Genomic DNA, 18,177 nt, shown 5'->3' with positions numbered 1-18,177 from the left:
AATAATAGCATACAGATCAACTAGCCTGAGGCTCCGCTGGGAGAAGTAGCACAAAAGCATGAATGACACTTTTGTGACATAGTGATACCATCTTTGTCACTGCACCTGCTGACTCACCGGAGCATCATTCATGCTTGTTAACCCTTTTATTCCATTCTTGTCATTAACTTAATGTTACTGTACAATGTGTAGTAACAGTGTTTAAATTTGCTTCTGTATGTATGTGAGCTTATGTGGAAACGAGTCCTACCCGAAAAATTTAAATTAATTTGCTGTTTTAAGGCAAATATGAAAAGAGTTCTAGCGTATAACTTTGGCTGAAGTACAATATTTGGGAGTTGGTTCAGTATTAATATCAAATCTTCGTCATAAAACACAACAGAAGCTTGTCTGGAGCCACCACCCTGAATGGTATCTATCTCTCTGCCTCTTTTTATTCAAATAAAATATGATTTTTTTATTTTTTGGTGATATTCTCTAATTCAACAATTATTGTTTTTTGGACATACCAAGAAATTGTTAATACTGATTCTAATGTACAAATCATTTTACTAATATACAAAGAAACAGTTGCTTTAAAGGTCAACACAGCAACTACAGTATGATGATAAGAATAAAAATTTATTAATGAATTTATATCATATTTATACATGTATTATATATTTGATTGGCTAAACGTTTTTACAAAGGATGATAAATAGACCTACAGTGGCTATGTACAAAGTGTAAATGTGGCCTACGGATCAGGCTGCAGCAATCACTTCACAATGCAAACAAACTTAAACTCATAATGATTAACAGATATCTACTTCTTCCTTCATTTATCAGTGCAGAATCTGATTCAGAATCTGTCAAAATTACTATCTGGTTGATTAATAACTTGGCTCTATAGCTGAGACTCAAAAAACATTTCTTAATCTCACACACGAGATGTGTGTGTCTGAACGTGTATTTCCTCTATATAAAATATTCTAAAAACTCAGATTTGTGACGTAATCAAGAGTACTGACTCCCTCCAGCTGTGAGCCTCAAGAGGGCGCTCATTGCCAAAGGGCTTGAAGAAGAAATGATCCGAGCAGCAGACTGACAGAGGTGAAGATGCGGCTCTGTCCGCTCTTTGTAGTTTTGCCTCCCGTGCTCTTGGTCACTGTGGGTTTGAGTGCCGGCAGGGGGCCGGCTGTGGGTTTCTGGCTACTGTTGGGATTGGACCCTGTGGGCATGTTGTTGTTGTTGTTGTTGTTGTAGTTGCTGTTGTTGTTGTTGTTGTTGTTGTTGTAGTTGTTGTTGTTGTTGTTGTAGTTGTTGTTGTTGTTGTCGTTGTCGTCGTCGTTGTTAGTAGTGATGTTACTGAAAGGCTGTGTTGGATCAGAGGTGTCATTGTATGGCATCATTGTGATAGGCCTACCCTGTGCTGAATCATCCTGTGTGGTCTGTGAAGGACAGAAGAGACGAACAGAAATTTATGACATAACATAGTATTGTTTTTGATGCTATGGAGTACAAGAAATTCTATTATATTACAAAAAATATTCAATGAAAGTTTGCTCCAATTTTGGCATTGATTTAAATGACAAAAAAATAATAAAATTGACACACGCAAGGGCATTAAAAAATGTTGACATTTCACAACAATGAATAAGTCCTATGGGTATTTGGTTTAATTAATTAGCATTTTGCTTTTGCAGTATAAATTGGGTCCTTTTTATCGTTACAACAAAAACAGATGATAAAATCTGATTTTCACTCTTTGAGATTTAGTTTTTCACTCTCATCTCTCGTTTTATCTTTCTCCTGTACAGCCAGTGAAGAGGATTTTTTACCTGCGCACAGACGAATCCCAGCAGCGCCAGTGAAAACAGCCCCAGGACAAGATACTTCATGTTGGATGAGAGATGATTTCCTCTTGAGGACAAACAGACAGCTGGAGATATCTTGTTAAAGCCTCACTGTTTTTTAACAGCACTTTTTTTTCTTTTCAAGGTCTGTCCCAGTCGTACACTTGTGTATCCTCGCTGAGTTTTGCAAAATGTCTTTTTTTTCCAGTGTCTGTCCTATATAAGGCAGTCAGATTTTCACCTGATACCCGTTTCCATTCAGGAAGCCTTGCCTTGTCTCCACCCCGGCTATGGACCACAAATGCAAAACCTCACACTGAGCCAACTGAAATCAGTCCAGATATGGATGTAAGAGATACTTGTCTCTGCTGTCTTTGTTCAGCAAAGTGACCCCAAACACTTAGTGTAACTGCAGCTCCTTTTACAGCTGTGACGGTCTGCAGAATGTGGTCAGAAACTCAGCGATTAATACTTAAAAATAAGTGATATCTTTAATGGCTTCGCTGATGACCTCTGCAGACATTTCAGCTCCCAGTAAAAACCTCATACATCTCTGGATACCAATTTGTCATGTCAGACAGTTTCAGTGTTTTTACCGAAGGAAATCATCTGGTTGGTTTGTTTTTCGGAAAGGAAGTGATATCTGCACTTTATCTGGCTCACAGTAAAAAAGTTTTGAACAATAAACACTGAAGAAATTCTAACCAGGAGTTCACACCTGGCACACGGCAGAAGTTTTAGCTTGTTGCAATCTGCAATCCTCACTGCTAGGTGCCATTAAATCCTACACACTGCTCCTTTAAACCAAGCCAAATATGAAAATTACTTTCAATTAAACTTACATCATAACCAGTTTTCGTATTGTTGGAAGACAGTTTCAAGTTGAAGTGTTTCAACCCCCCCACAAAGATTTGATTGATTTTGGGTCAGATCTGCTATTCATCTACCACATACAGCCTTGCACTTACTGTACTCAACCTACAGCACAAGACATGCTTATTATATTCCACATACCAAACTCCATCACTTTGCGATAATTACACGCTGATAAACTTAAATCAAGTGCAGTCACATCTAAAAGCTCACAAGCAGAATTAGTACCACTGAAGCCAAGACAAACATCCCGAATTTGAATGTGACGTTGTTTGAATACAATGGGCTATATTTTTAATATTAAAACCAAAATGCAAATAAGGAGGCAGCTACGATTGTCAGATTCATCCAGTTCTGTTCCAGCCGTTTCCCTCCCAGATACTACTGTTTTCTTACATCGCAAAAAATAAAATAAAATAAAATACTGTCCGATGGCAATTCAGGTACAATTTTATTTGCCAAAGCTCCAAAGAAATGTTAGATCCTGTGTATATATTTGCTATGGCAGCATAGAGGATTTGTTGAGATAGACAGTGGACAAGAGCTCAGTGCAAAATAAGCACTTCATGGCATTAATATGATACATGTATGACAGTCACAGTAAGAGCCATTAAATAAGAGGCTTGGTCATAAATCCAACCCATGACTTTTTGGTTTTACAGCTTCAGCCTAATGCACCGCACATCACAACAGAGATCACAGACACCAGCAGTTGACTGCAGGGTCTGAACAAAGAGGCAGATGTTGCAGCTGAAGTTGCAGGACCCTTCGTCACAACACTCCCAGCTGCTGACGTGGCTTGTGCGGTGCTTATGGTGCTTATGGTGCTTGTGGTGCGTGTGGTGTGTGTGGTGTGTGTGGTGCGTGTGGTGCTTGTGTTGCTTGTGTTGCTTGTGGGGTCTGTGGTGCCTGTGGTGCCTGTGGTGCCTGTGGTGCGTGTGGTGCGTGTGGTGCGTGTGGTGCGTGTGGTGCGTGTGGTGCCTGTGGTGTGTATGGTGCTTGTGGTGCCTGTGGTGCCTGTGGTGCCTGTGGTGCCTGTGGTGTATGTGGTGCGTGAGGAGACAGCTGAGGAGGACGAGGTGGAAGGTGTTTTGGTTGAATTGTTGTGGCTGCTGGAGGGCACGCTCGTAGAGGTGTAACCAGGCAGTGATGTGGTTGTTGCTGCAGGTTGCATGGTACCAGTTGGTTGGCTGGTGTTGCTGGCCATTGTTGCATTTGTGCAGTTAGAGTTACAAGGTGTTGTAGATAGCACCTGTAAAAAGAGAGCAACAGTTTGTAATCCACAGTCACAATTTGTGGCCAATGCATTATCTGTATAGTATTTTTATAGTGCATTGTAATAAAAAACATATTAAACATATTTTCTCACTAAGTTAAGTGCTATCAAGCCATGCAGATAGTTTTGGTAGTATTTTTTTTTGTTTAAGATCCCTATTAGCTTCTGTGTTAAACAGTAGCTACTCTTCCTGGAGTCTCATACTCACAATACGACTAAACACATTACAACACCAAAACAACACACAATTAACACAAACTAGTAAGTACCTGGAAATTTATCCACTAAATCACAAGAAAAAAATGTATCGATAATGTACTGTCCTCTGTAATAACTAGTTCTACATGGAGGCAACAGAAGACGACTCTCTGACGACTGTCAAATAATGATGTCTGTTTAGGGAAAAAAAAGGCAGTTGATGAGAGTATTTCTAGAGTTTCAGTTGTGATAATATTTATAATTCTTATGGGCAGTGAAGAACGATGCAAGGTGCTTTGTTCTGTGCTACTTGCAGTCTAATTAAATTAGTTTCTGTTATTTTTGGACCAAATAACTGAACAATAATCAAACTGTGATAATACTAATGCCTGGACTAATCATTTAATTAACCAGTAACTTCCTGCAGTGCTTTGCAGCAGCCATGCATCTGAGCATTTTTATCACCATTTGATCGATTTGGCTGGTTGTGCAGCTTCTAAGATATGCATCTTGTTAATTTCCACCTGCAGCACCAATGTCCCAGTTAGTCTACACACATCACACTGTGAACAACTATTACAGGGACTATTTCTTCAGTATAATGTTACATTTAGCGTAAACAAAGACTCACGGTGACCTTTGTGAGATGTCCTGAGGAACTGGGTCACTGTTTCACTCTTCCCAAAATGTGAAACTATTCTAGTACAGTACATGCTGCTGTTGATTTTTTGTCTTTTAGTGCCATGAGCCCACAAAAGAAATTCCTCGACTGCTTAGAAGTAGCAGCATAAATCCCAGACAAAGACCTCTTAAGATTAAGCAAATAAAAGAACTATCCGCATGGCGAGATACTACTAGAAGTACGTGAGACAATATTTAACATTTATGGACCAACCCTTTTTTATGTAAATGGAACTTTATTGTGACAAGTTTACATATGTAAAAAGTGAATTATAATTTAAATCTTTATCTTTTAATGGATGTGAGTGAAAATCTCAATTTAGATAAAGCATAATTCTTTAACTTAAGAAACAGTTCTGCTCTTGAATTTGGTTTGAGTAATCTTAAACATATGGTAACAATAAAATTTAATGCCTGTAAAAAATAAAAAAGCAAATAATTAAACTGAAAATATGCTAAACCACAATTTGTTGCACTTGATGTACATGAAACTTTAATATATACTATAAATGTCTGTATTTTGTGTCAACCAACCCTTAAAAGAAATTATTGTACCAATATAAATTATTTTTAAAAATTATTTTTAAAAAAGCAGTTATATGTTATATTCTTGTCTTGTCTTGTCTCACTGTGCTAAATTCTCTTTCCACCTGCCTACACTGAACACGAATGTGTTTTCCTGCCTGTACCGTACGGTCGTTGACAACATAGCTCCTACATCTCTGTGTCAGAAACAAAATATTCGGAGCCGCATCGTGCAGAGGTCAAGCACCTGCTGCTCCAGGTGAGTCCACAAAGCATGAAAACATTAACCACACTTTGCATGTTGCTGTGGTTGGTGGAGGCCTGCAGAACAGCCCTGCCCACAACTAGTTGTCTCCTGACTGCGCACACAGTATTTCTGCATCTGTCTCTTTGTTGTATTGTACTGTGCTGTACTTGTACTGTGGTCCAAACCTACGATTTATTTTTTTCTGATAGGTCACATGCAGTTCATCTGGAAACTGAACTGGATGCGACCTGTCAGCTGAAACCAAATAGCTCCCTCTAACAAAAGAAAGAATTTGTAGAGCAGCAGAGGAGCTATAAATATATTTCCTAGTCATAATTATGCAGAAGTGGAGCTGTTGAAATTTAACAAAACACATTTGGTAACACTGGGATTGTACAAAAGGTTAATTAAACCCATTAACCCCCAGAAAAATTGCAATTTAAAATGCTTTTCAAAGATAAAGTGTGTGGGTAATTACATGTAAACTAGCTACATCTAATAAGCCAAGCTGTTTCACTTTTAAGTTTTAAGAAAAAACAAAACAAATAAAAAGCAATAAAAAATCAACCACTGTCAGCAAAGTACAAACTTTCAATTTCCGATTTTAAGGCAACATTGATGGAAAGTCCTTAAAGTGTTGAAAAAAGTCCAGAACAGCTACTAAATGTGTGGCAACGACAGTTTCCAAGAGAAAAAATTAACTCTTTTTTTTAATTGTTATTGTTTCTTTTCTTAAATTTTTCTCTCTTTTATACCATTTAAAACTGGGGCGAATTGGCTTGATTTATGTTTAAAAACCCCAGTAGTAACTAATTGTGATATTTCAGTAAGATAACTAGAAAAATAAATTTAAAGTAACTATAAATACAGTTTTCTGGACATTTTCCCTAGATTTAATTTTTTCTTTACATCTACTAGTTTCTTGCATTTTGCAGAACAAAACTTGCCAAATTGCTCATTATCTTTTCCGCCATGTTTTTAGTAGAAACCAATTTTCTCAGGGTTCAAAGGCTTAAAAAAGTAAAGTCCAAACAGATGCACCATCTCATTATACCAAAAAACCTATTTCAGTTTCTCTATTTTGCTCCATTTGCCTAGACTTTGAGTTGCATTAAAATGTTTCATTTACCTCAAACTAATTTGACTGTGATCACACTTAAGCCAGAAAAACAAAATCAGCTGTGTTTGCGCTTGAAAGCAGCCGTCCAACCGGTGTCCACAAATTAGAAAAGCTCAACTGTTTGTCCATCACTGACCCAAGAATGTGGACACAAAGTCCGGTCTTTTGCTTCCAAAGTGTCTCTTACCTCAGTGCAGCCCACTGACATAAAGGTCAAACAGACAGTGAGGACAAGCATCCTTGTAGTCTCCATCTTGGTCTTCAGCTGTATTTTACGGCTGTCCCTGCCTCTCGGTCTGTCCTTTTGTACCTGCCAGCTCTCCATAACAGATGCCGATAACAGTTTATCCTCAAAGAGAGAGAGAGAGAGAGTAAAAACATGCACTGTACCCTGGAGCTTTTATAGCTTTACCTTAATGCCAAGAGAGAGCGGACAAGTGAAATGTGATATGTAAATTACGATTATGACACGATCAAAAATTTTGTTTGGTTACGTCTTGTCTTGTCATCTTGTCAAATGGAGACTGTACTGTATTTCTATTGCAAAGCTGGAGTTACATTTTGTTTTTACCTATTGCCAATTACTTCCCTGTTCAACCCTGGAGATTAAAGGACACTAATGATGTGATGCCAAGAGGATTGGGGAACCATGGACTGTCCCACATCTTACAATAGTGCCGTATTACAAGAAATATTATATTACATATTTTTCCAGCTCAACTTGATTGTTCAAATTCGTGTCCAAAGCAGCATTGGGTGTGCTGTGTGGGCCTTTATTTTTCAGTAGTTACTAAACACTAAAATGTCCTCTGTGCCACATGGTAAAAAACTAATTTCCAGGGCAGCAAACTTCAATACAATTTTAACTTTAAACATTTTACCTTACTGTTAATATTATATACAAATTTGTTTAGCTTAATGTGGCTTTAAACAATATTTCATATTCTATTTTCTCTACTTTTCCAGCCCCTTTCTGTTCACTCTCTGCTCTCTGCTGCAGTTTTTTAGCCACAGCAGGTATTATTCAACATATGCTCACACAGCACTATCTTACAAAAATGCACATTCAACAGTTCATATGGTATTTTAAGAATTAGCGTTGTCACTTATGTAATTAGAATAAAGTTCAATACTTTACATAAATTTACAAAGGTTGGGTTGAAGCAAATTACTGAAGTTACATTTAGGCAAGTAAAATTACATAGGTTAGGTTTAAGAAAAGAAATACGGTGGTGACATACCATAAAATTACTCCCATTAACACCAGCTAACATCTGGCTTTTATATGTAAAGGGAAAGTGTAAGATCAGCATTCATACCTGGGTTAAAAGATTCTGCAGCAGCCACAGGTATTCATCAGCACCGGCTCGGATCAGCAATGATGGAAACTCAACATCCAGGTGAATGTGCAAATTTTAGCCCCTTTACTGATGAGATGCGATGACACGTCGCCAACAAATACCGTCCGTATGTCGAAGCAGTGCTTAAACATTGTTCCGTGTGAAAGAGAAACTGAATAAGTAAAAGCTAGAAAAAGAACCAATGTAACATTTTCACTGGCTTCCACGCTGCTTTCAACTGTTTGGTGACCTTTTTTTCGGCCTGCCGGTGACGCTGAACCTGACAAGTAAAAAGAAAAGACAAGGCATGCTCGTCTGTTGCAGAGCTTTATGCATGGCTCTAGTTTTCTAATTTGGGTGTTCTAAACAAAACTTAATCATTTGTGATGAATAACAGTTTGAACATTATTACTTATTAGGTCTCAATTACTTATGTGCTAATTAAAATTTGTTGTTTGGTGCAGCTGGAGGTAACTGGTTTTTTTTAATAGTGAATTTTTTTTCCTGTGTTCTAACAACTTCTAGCTCATAATTTTGCAAAGAATACAGGTTGCCCTTTGTACAGAGCACTTTGATGGAAACAGAAACTTATATTTTTTTCCTTTTCATATTTAACTTTTCACTTTCGACCAAGCTCAGATAAAATAGAGGAAAAGAAAGTCAGCCGAGGAAAACAGATCTAAATCCCTGAAAAATGGGATGTAACCACAGAAACCAATCACCAAGGACGACTTGCAGGGTGATGCTGATAACACAAAAATTCTACTCTGCTCACTTTGACATTTTTCCACCTGAATGAAAGTGATTCTGATTAAAATTTGGTGAATAAAGCATGTCTAATTTCACCTTGCGTGTTGACTAGCAGCCGATCTGTTGGAATACGTGAAGCAAGCAGAAAGGAATGTGCCTCTGTGATGTTTAGTTTTTCATATCAAGTTCGTATAAAAATACTTGGTGCCTTATCACTCTCTAAGAAACAAAGCAATGAAGTGACAAACTCATTGCACTCATGCACAAATAATATTTTGGTATTATTATATATAAAATATTATTATTATATTTTGGTTGGACACTTGTTTAGACAACTACTCAACATCAGCATCGGCGTCACAATGCAAACCACAAATTTACTACCTAAAACACACTTTTCTCTGATCATCACGACACAACCTCAAGGACAGAGAAGGAAACTAACTTGTCCATGAAACAGGTTGTTCTGGCAGCTGTGAAGCAAGCCTTTGTCGTGCTTTATCAGATGTGTTATCACTGTGGTGCATATTTCCTGGTATCGGTCATTTTAATACCTCTATCAGATAACCCAATGCCACTGTCGTCACTGCTGCTGCGTGTTTAATTCATGACATATTTTTCCTGTTTGTAGTATTAGCTTTAAATAAATTCCATGCCCTGATATCGATATGTTATTGAGCTCGTTTGTGTGACATTTTTCTTCTGAAATAAGATACTGATTTTATTGCCTTGGTAGGAATTCAGCTATAAAGATGAGACGGAGGAAATGTTAACATTTCATTTGATGCTCAGAAAGACAGTCACATTCGTAAAAACTCAAAACTGCAAAACTTTGGAGTGCATTGCTGCAACAATGAGTAATGGCTGATGTAAGACTAAAATAAAAGCATGAAACATTTAGAAAACCATCAACTGAAGAGGGATTGTTCATATAAACCGAACCAATCCCACTTGAATGTGCTGCATCTGACTGCTGTGCTGTTCGTTGTCATTAGTGTGTTCCTGTGACCTCTGCCTGTAATGCCTGCCTGCTAACCAAATCACCGTTGTGATACTATTAAGATTCAAGTTGAAGCTGTGCAGTGAAACACACATACACAGACAGAGACACACACATACACAGACACAGACACAGACACAGACACAGACACACACACACACACACACACACAGCCATTATGAAAATAGTGCACAAAGGAGGGGAGGCTGAATAAGAAGTCACTACAGGGCACTGTTCGCAGTGACACAGTGCAAGGGAAAGTGAAATATTAAAGTTATTTTAATAGTAGTAAAATAGCTCTGCATTAAGCTACAAAATCAGTTTTGCAGTTTTTTTTCTGTTCTTGCTAGTTTCTTGCACACTGCTAATCTGATCCATTCTGGCGTTGGAGGACATATAAAATACATGCAAATGGAGGTTTTTTTCCTCTTGGACACGCAGAGATAAGGGATCTCAAAACTCAAAGCTATTGCCTTTTATTTTTACCAAATATCGATTCCTGCTCTGTGATTTCACTCAGTATTTTTTAAGGTCAACAAAGGGCTTTTTAAACTATAACTCACATGGCTTTAAAAAACAAAATGTACTTCCTGATAACTTCTGGCAATCACAACACGTGTAACCTTTGATCTTATGTAAACCACAGAAAAAGTCAGCAGCACTGACTTAACAGATAAAAAAAACAGGTCAGCACAATGAAAGGCAAATGATTAGCCATTACTGAATTAATTTGGCTGGCCGAGCTTTAAGACAAACAAGTCTCACACATATGACCTTCATTTAAAACTCCAAGAGGTATATTATTACTATTATTATTATTAGTAGTAGTATTATTGCCAATCAGTGGACACTTATTTATGCAATTTGTACATTTTATTATAAAAAACATAATATAGTGTATCTTAAACTTAAATACTTTTTCTTCAGTAAAATTTTCAATGCAGGCTTTTACTTGACTTCACATTGTGGTAATAGTGCTACTTTTATTATGTAAACTGAATCTAAACTGAAACTGAACTGAATATGTCCACTTCAAATTTTTGTTGTAGTAAGGTTGGTGTCTATCTTTTATAGACATATATAGATATATAGATACATATAGATATATTTTAAATACATTTTAATAATAAACAGTATAAACATGATACATACTTTAACACAAAATACCAGGGCACTAACAAAAAAGCATACTTTAGCTCATGAAAGATTATGTAGGGTACATAGATTCCATTTTTAGTAGCTTTCCTATTTTAGAATAAAGAACTGATGCATCATTTGAGTTTATTTTCAAAAATTTGGTTTATGATCTGAAGATTTAGATTAACATGAGATGTAATTTGCAGGAAATGGAATAAAATCGATGATAAAGTGCGTAAAAAAAGCCAAAAAAAATGCATGTTCATAAGAAATGTAAGTTCAAATACAGGAAAAGACGTCTTAAAAAATACAAGCGGGGACAGGATCTAAATCGATGACACAGGTTGGTGTTTACTGTCTCCATCTGGTGGTGGGACAGTTGTCCCCCTTTTACAGGAAGTGACGCAATGAAAACAGTAACGTGCGGCGCTTTATGAAAGAAATCCGAGGCGAGGTCTCATTATGTCTTATTTAAAATAATAAATCAGCAATCGTTGTTTTTCACAATAACTAGAGCTAACTGTGGATTTCTGGACAGCAGTCACCTGAGGGGAGTTCATTTAGGTAAGCGATTTTCTGGGCTGGCTAGCAGCTAGTTAGCTTGTTAGCGGCTAACAAGCTAGCCTGTGCATTTGATTTTCCATTAGATTGTGTGGGCTAACGTTAGCATGTTTAGCCACCAAGATACGCTTTTGTCAGTTGAAAACGCTGTTTGTTTAGTGTTTTTAGTTAAGTGCGTTCAAGAAAAGACGTTTTTAAGATTGTGGGGATTTTTTTGTAGAGCTGCGTAATATTGTCAGGACTTTAGGCAAAATGATAATTTTGAAACTTTCAGTTATTCTGTTAAATTTACGAGTTTAAGGGCAACATGGAGGATTTTTTAGACTTCGAGAATAAAGTCGTAATTTTATTGGAATAAAGACTTTTCTCGTAAAACTGCGACTTTGTTCTTAATATTACGAGTTTATTGTTATAATACAAGTACTTATTTCTCAAAATATTGCAACATTTTGCTCGTAATATGACTTTTACTCTCAAAATCTAACTTTTTTTCCTTTAACATGACCCTAATTGTTCGTCATATAAACTAGCTTGTGCTAACATTTGTTAACAGGTCATGTTCAGATATCGGTCACATCATGTTATCACCTTTATGTAATTGTCTCGGATTTTTTTGTCCCTCATAGATTAGTGATGGCAGCCTCCTTACCTCAGAAGCCGGGGATGGCCGGGATGCCCCCGCAGCAGCAGCCACATCTGCCCCCCGGTGCTGCTCCAGCCGCCGGTCAGCAGCCCATGCCCCCTCAGGGAGCCCTGAGGGAGATCTCCCCGGTGTTCCTCTGTCGGATCGGACAGGAGACCGTCCAGGACATCGTCACTCGCACCATGGAGATCTTCCAGATTGCCCGAGCCACGCAGGTACTGGACAGCAGACTGTTAGCAAAAAATAATGAATAATGAGATGCTGTTATGCTGCAAAAGCCTGATTTTGCAAACAGCATCACGTGCCTCTTACTCTGCAGGATCCACTGTTATGTGGATATAACAAGTGGGTTGCATTTGAGATGAATCCTATTATCTATTTGGTTGGTATGAGGTAGTTGACCCTTTGAAACCTGAAACATTAGTTTTCTTTTTCTTATTCAAATGCCTGTCATAATTGAGCCTGAAAATTGGTTTGATTTATTTTGAAAACAAATCTTACAAAAGGTGGCGAGAAAATGACCTGAAAATTAGTTTTGAAGAGTGAGACAGTTAATTATAAACGAATAATAAAAAAATAGAAAAATAGCCCCAGAAAACCAAATTTAGGAATAATATTCTCCTTATCGTGAAGATTATAAACAGCTTCTTCCTGTGTTTTTGAAAGATTATCAAGCTAATTTGCTCAGGTTTTAAAGGGTTAAGCGATGTCTATAGTCAATATTACAAAAGAAGTAGTGCCATGCCTTCTGCAGCTGGACTGGGACTGAATGGCGAGCCAAGCAACTCAAACATTTCCGCACAATAGCTTGTTGCTTGGTGTAAGTACGTTACCACAGGGCAGCCACCTTGTTTCGCGTACATTTATATGTATATTTAGGGTTTTTTGTGCGGCCAGTAAAATATCAGTCTCGTTGCCTACAATGGCGGACCTGTGATACCGACGAGTTAGCAACTTGTTGGGTGAACAGATTTCGACATTATGAACATACCTGGAGGTTTGAAGTCAAATATTCAGGCTTCTTTCTCTCTCTTTGTCCATTTCTGTCGACAGTTCACCATTTAACTCAAATGTAATTTGTAGAAATGTGTTACTTTTTGCGGTGCGAAGGTTGTTATGACGACAGTTAATGCGGGCTAATTAACGTAATTAACGGCTCTAAACACCTGCAGAGCGGAGTGATACATGATGTCAGTCCCAGCACTCATGAAACGGAACTACCTGTTATATAGATCCTTTTATTGTGAAGCCAGTTTTTACTGATGAAGTGTCAAAGAGGTGCTGGTGTGATAAGGTGTCAGGCTGTCTCACTGTTGCATTGGCCTACAACAACAACAACATAATCATAATCATAATAATAATAATAATAATAATAATAATAATAATAATAGTAGCAATCTTTATTTGTATAGCACCTTTCATACATAAAATGCAGTGCAAAGTGCATTAAAAAGGTTAATTTAAATTAAAATGGTTGTGCAATATTTTTTCAGGGACTGAGAACAATCCTTATTTTCATTACTGATTTATCTCAATTTCTCAAATTTTTTGACAAAACAGTCTCAACTCAGTGTCCAATTACTTTCTTGATCTGGAGCTTTTGGTCATATCATACAACGCTCACCTGCAGATTAAGCTGCATCGTTTTTATGGAAATTTTCTAAAGTCAAAAGATTACTTCTTTTGAATATTAAAATAATTATTTTATCTATAAATATTTAGAAAATAAATTTAGTTGCAAATTCTACAGGCTAAAGTGTCATTTTGCAGTTGCTTATTTTCTCTGGATAACAATTTTCTTTAAAAAGTCCTTTTATAATGTTTTAATAGCAGCAAATTTTCACATTGGTGATGCTGTAAATGAAATTTGTCTCTTTTAATAGATTAATAAAATTGTTGTACATTTATTTTTCCGCAGTTGAGTTGTCAAATAATTTCTTTTGTCCACCTCTATCTACGTAGATGACTGGTTAGATAGTGTTAGTATTTAGTTCTTTACTGCTATCAGAGATGACAATTTTAGTTTAGCTACTGTGAGAAAATATCAGTGTAATCTGCAGTCTGGTCTTCTCGGTCCTCCATCAGGTGTGTGTAAATGAATGGCTGCAGTTTTTTGAGCTTACCGGGTTCCTCTGTTGTCTGTCAGTCTGCATTTGTCCCGTCCTCCTTTCTGGCGTACCTGCTTGGCATGCTTGTCAGCATCTGTCTCACTCATCCTTCCATCTCAACTTGATCTGTCTCTAATTGTCTCTCGCTGTGATTCTCAGTGTATCACTCTTCTCTTCCAGCTTGTCCTTGTGCATTAAACTGAGCGAGTGCTTTTTTTTTCTTCCTGCACTGAAAACTGTCAGAGTAAAGGAGCAGCATCAGGACCATGGACTCAAAAGTTGTGCATTTTACCCGTCTTGAAGCATCACCATCCATGTGCTTTTATATCTAATACACTTAAAAAAAAACAAAGGAGAGAGACGTTTGGGATTAAAACAGTGAATGTGATTAATGAGAGACGTTGTGTCTTTGTTGTAGCTTCCTAACGGTGTGACGCAGAGCCAGGCGATGTACCAGGATCGCTTTGGGAAGCTGCAGGAACACCTACGGCAGCTCGCCCTGCTGTTTAGAAAGCTCCGGCTCCTCTATGAACGCTGCGTGGAGATGACCTCTGACCTGCAGGAGGGACCATCAGAGGTCAGAGCCCAACATTTCTGCTTCGATGTTTCTTTTTTATAGGGAATACAAAACAAATATTAATCTTGAAACACATTAGAAGGACATAGAAAATGACCAGGCTTAATTGAATGCATTTACAGAATTTTGACATTTGCCTTTTTTTTACACTTTCTTCCGGTCTTTCAGCGTCACAACCTTCTGCGTTCATAGACAGACGGGGGAAAACTTATCGTTATGTATTCTGTGTCCTCAGCTTCTGCCGTTCGTGGGAGAGGAGCTGGTTTCTGTCAAAGTGGAGCCGTGCAGTCCTGCTGTCTACCAGGAGAGAAAAGAGGTCCTGGAGGTGTGTTTCTGTTTTCTTTCTGTCACAAGTAATAATTAGCAGTTACTTCTCACATACTGAAAAATGGTTATTTTCTGCATTTGAGTCGTAAGAGTCATAGAGACCGACACAAATCCCTATGCTGCAGCAGTTTTCCTGCACTCACCCACGCACTAATAAATAAGATACACGCTGTAAATTACAAATCAGTGTAATATGCCGCGTATTGCTCAAATATTTCAGTAACACTTGGTCTGTCAAGATATAAAGATAATTTAGGGGAGGCACAATTGACCTGTCAGAGTCAATATCTGTTTTTATCACTACATAAATCAGAAACTACTGTCAACAGCCATACAAAAATCTGCCGTGTTTTGAGGAATAAAATGTTCTATAAATCAAGCTATAAATGATATATGAAGAAATCGGCCTATAAAAACCCTCAGACTATAGATAGGAATAAAACTGTAAAGTTTGGTGTCTGAAAGTGCGACTGAAGTATGAAAAAAACTTATCTTAAGAAGAAAATAAGACATTACAGGTGAATAAGGAAAATAATTTAAAGTGTAGCTATCACCGTAAAACCTCACGAGTTGATTATTTACATTAAGAAAATTATTGTTGGTGTTAAAAGTTCTCTGGAATTTCATGTTTAAATATCCAAATCAGGCATTTTATAATTAAAATGCTTTTTTCCCCAACATTTCCAGAACAGAAATCTGAAGTAAAATAAACCTAAATGCACATTGTGGATGTTTTCATTCCTCTTAGTCTTAAAGAAGACATTGAAGCAAAATAGCCCAAAATCTTAAAATAGACCAGTGCATGAAAAAGACATGTTTTCATTTGTAGTCCAACACTGCTGCCTTGTCTTAAACAACAGAAATATACAGATACTTGGGTGACACAATATTTCTACCTCGCAGTTCAGGCTGACATTTATTTTGAATCTTTTTTTTGCTCTTTGCTTATAGAAGAAAGCCTCTAGGTGGCAGTGCTGACACCGAGGCGAGGGTACACCTTGTTGCTGTGGGTGCAGAAAACATCTATTGTCTGCAATTTAAGCCAATTTAAAATCAGAGCGTTAATGTTGTAAACATTAGAGGTAATATTCCAGTGGGATGAAGATTTCAGGTAGATTTGCCATCAGGCAGCCAGTGGAAAAACAGTGGAAATGTTTGCCTCAGGCTGCGGAGCTTGTTTATTTTATTAACAGCATAGTGGCACACAAATGAAAAAGTATCTGTTTTTACTCTCAGAATCCTCCAGCAGGAATAATCGTGAATCAGCCTTTAATGATATTTACAGCGAGTGAATGTTAAAGCTGTGGTTCATGTGCTTAACTGAGGGACGTCATGTGTCTCCCTGGTTCTCCTGCAGAAGGTGCGTCAGAAGAACCAGGAGATGAAGGTTCTGATGGATCAGATGAGGAACCTGCTGTGGGATGTCAACGCCATGCTGACGCTCAGGAAATGATAGTTTCACTCTTTTTAAAAGATACATTCCTCCACAGACTCTCTAATCTTTAACTCTTTAAAAAACAGGTGAAATAAGGGAATTTTCGGGACCTTTCACTTTGGTACACCTCCTTTGTTTTGGCACTTCATTACTGAAACTGACATGTCACAGTTCACCCGTGTTTACTATGTATTATATTAAAGTTGTTGAGGGGGAAAGTTATTTAGATAGGATAAGACTTAAAGGCTAACCCGGACCCTATTTTCCTATGTTTCCTATATTTTTTAACATTGTCAGCGGCAAAAACAAGCACTTTCGGTTGACATAAATTGTCTCTGCACAGGTGCTCATTGGGGTTACATTGCAGCCTGTTTGGCTGCTGTGGCTGGATTGGTCTCTCCCAAAACTGGACCAATTTCAACAATTGTTGTCTCCATCAGTCACGTAGACAGAAAAACATTCAGTGATCCAGGTTGAAAAATACCTACGTGTCTCTTTAATTTAAGCTAAAAAAAACAAAAAAACAACCTGATAGACTGACACCAAGAATCGTTGTCTTTCTGTACAAAGCAGCCAACAACCCAATTTATGTTTGCCAAGTGCTCTACAACTGTTATTTTGTCACTGTGTTTATTCAAATATGTTATGGACTCCTGTTTTTCTACCGTTTAAATAATGAGTTGAAACCTGTATTGCCTCAGGTAAAAACAAAAAGTTTTCTTAAAATGCCGCATTCACGGTGTTTTGCCCTCGGGTGCTGACTCGACACCAGACAGACTTGAATTCATTGCAGGTAATTCATCCAGAAAGCACAGAAGCTGATCTGACGACTGTGTTCACAATACGAACAATTGCCCTTATTATGCTCTGTCAGTTGTAGAAACACTATGAGTTCAGAATTCAAATTAGCCCCTTGGCAGCTATGTATCTCAGGTGCTTTGTACATAAGTGTGTGTGTGTGAGTGTGTGTGCGTGCGCGTGTGCTTAATGAGATTAGCTTCCTGAGTGCGAGACAGCACACCTGTTTACCCTGAGGGTGTTGAGACTTGCTTGCTTGTGAATTTATTTTTGTAAACTGTGGGACAAAACGTAGGTCTACTGGGGTCATTTCTGTTTTGTATGAAATAAACTCTTTTTTTTTTTTAAACAAAATTTCTGAATATATATTTCTTAGTTCTGTGTTTACATACAAAACAGGCCAGACTTCACAGTATGTGCGTCATTGTTTCAGTTCCAACCCAGAGGGCAGATGTGGGAATGCATGATTTCCTTCACAATTGAGATTACGTAGAAGTGCATCAAGGCGCATCCACCAGCACACACTGATGCATATTGCGACCCTGTCTGTTTGTTTTCATCTTTCTTTACGCACCAACAGCTCATCACTGTAGCGCTCCGATACAACATCAAAGACTATGAGATTCCCAGAGACACAAAAACAAAGATGACATGTGATCGAGCAGCGCTTTGATTACTGTAATTGTATTTAGAATAATTTCACAGCCAGTCCAAATCTGCCCAAAGGGTCTCTCCATCAGACTGAT

The 18,177-nt window shown here is 37.7% G+C and overlaps 3 protein-coding genes across 3 annotated transcripts; 1 reads left to right on the top strand and 2 right to left on the bottom strand.

Moving 5' to 3' along the window:
• Positions 1 to 602: 602 nt before the first annotated feature.
• On the bottom strand, positions 603 to 2,998 carry LOC121964988 (uncharacterized). The gene is made up of 2 exons (XM_042515157.2): positions 1,821 to 2,998; positions 603 to 1,430 (listed from the first exon to the last, which is right to left on the bottom strand). The coding sequence occupies exons 1-2, from the start codon at positions 1,878 to 1,880 to the stop codon at positions 1,041 to 1,043; spliced, it is 450 nt and encodes a 149-aa protein (XP_042371091.2). The 5' UTR covers positions 1,881 to 2,998; the 3' UTR covers positions 603 to 1,040.
• A 142-nt stretch (positions 2,999 to 3,140) lies between these two features.
• LOC148186668 (uncharacterized) lies at positions 3,141 to 12,331 on the bottom strand. Its single transcript, XM_088090569.1, has 4 exons — positions 12,193 to 12,331; positions 8,075 to 8,375; positions 6,943 to 7,104; positions 3,141 to 3,960 (listed from the first exon to the last, which is right to left on the bottom strand). The coding sequence occupies exons 3-4, from the start codon at positions 7,078 to 7,080 to the stop codon at positions 3,373 to 3,375; spliced, it is 726 nt and encodes a 241-aa protein (XP_087946695.1). The 5' UTR covers positions 7,081 to 7,104; positions 8,075 to 8,375; positions 12,193 to 12,331; the 3' UTR covers positions 3,141 to 3,372.
• On the top strand, positions 11,207 to 17,775 carry LOC121940780 (mediator of RNA polymerase II transcription subunit 30). The gene is made up of 5 exons (XM_088090570.1): positions 11,207 to 11,546; positions 12,170 to 12,401; positions 14,713 to 14,871; positions 15,107 to 15,196; positions 16,556 to 17,775. The coding sequence occupies exons 2-5, from the start codon at positions 12,177 to 12,179 to the stop codon at positions 16,649 to 16,651; spliced, it is 570 nt and encodes a 189-aa protein (XP_087946696.1). The 5' UTR covers positions 11,207 to 11,546; positions 12,170 to 12,176; the 3' UTR covers positions 16,652 to 17,775.
• Positions 17,776 to 18,177: the final 402 nt, after the last annotated feature.

This window comes from Plectropomus leopardus, chromosome 17, assembly GCF_026936395.1.
Source record: "Plectropomus leopardus strain MGB_pleo_1.0 chromosome 17, ASM2693639v1, whole genome shotgun sequence".
Taxonomy (NCBI): domain Eukaryota; kingdom Metazoa; phylum Chordata; class Actinopteri; order Perciformes; family Serranidae; genus Plectropomus; species Plectropomus leopardus.
This window is presented reverse-complemented; position numbering and strand designations above follow the sequence as displayed.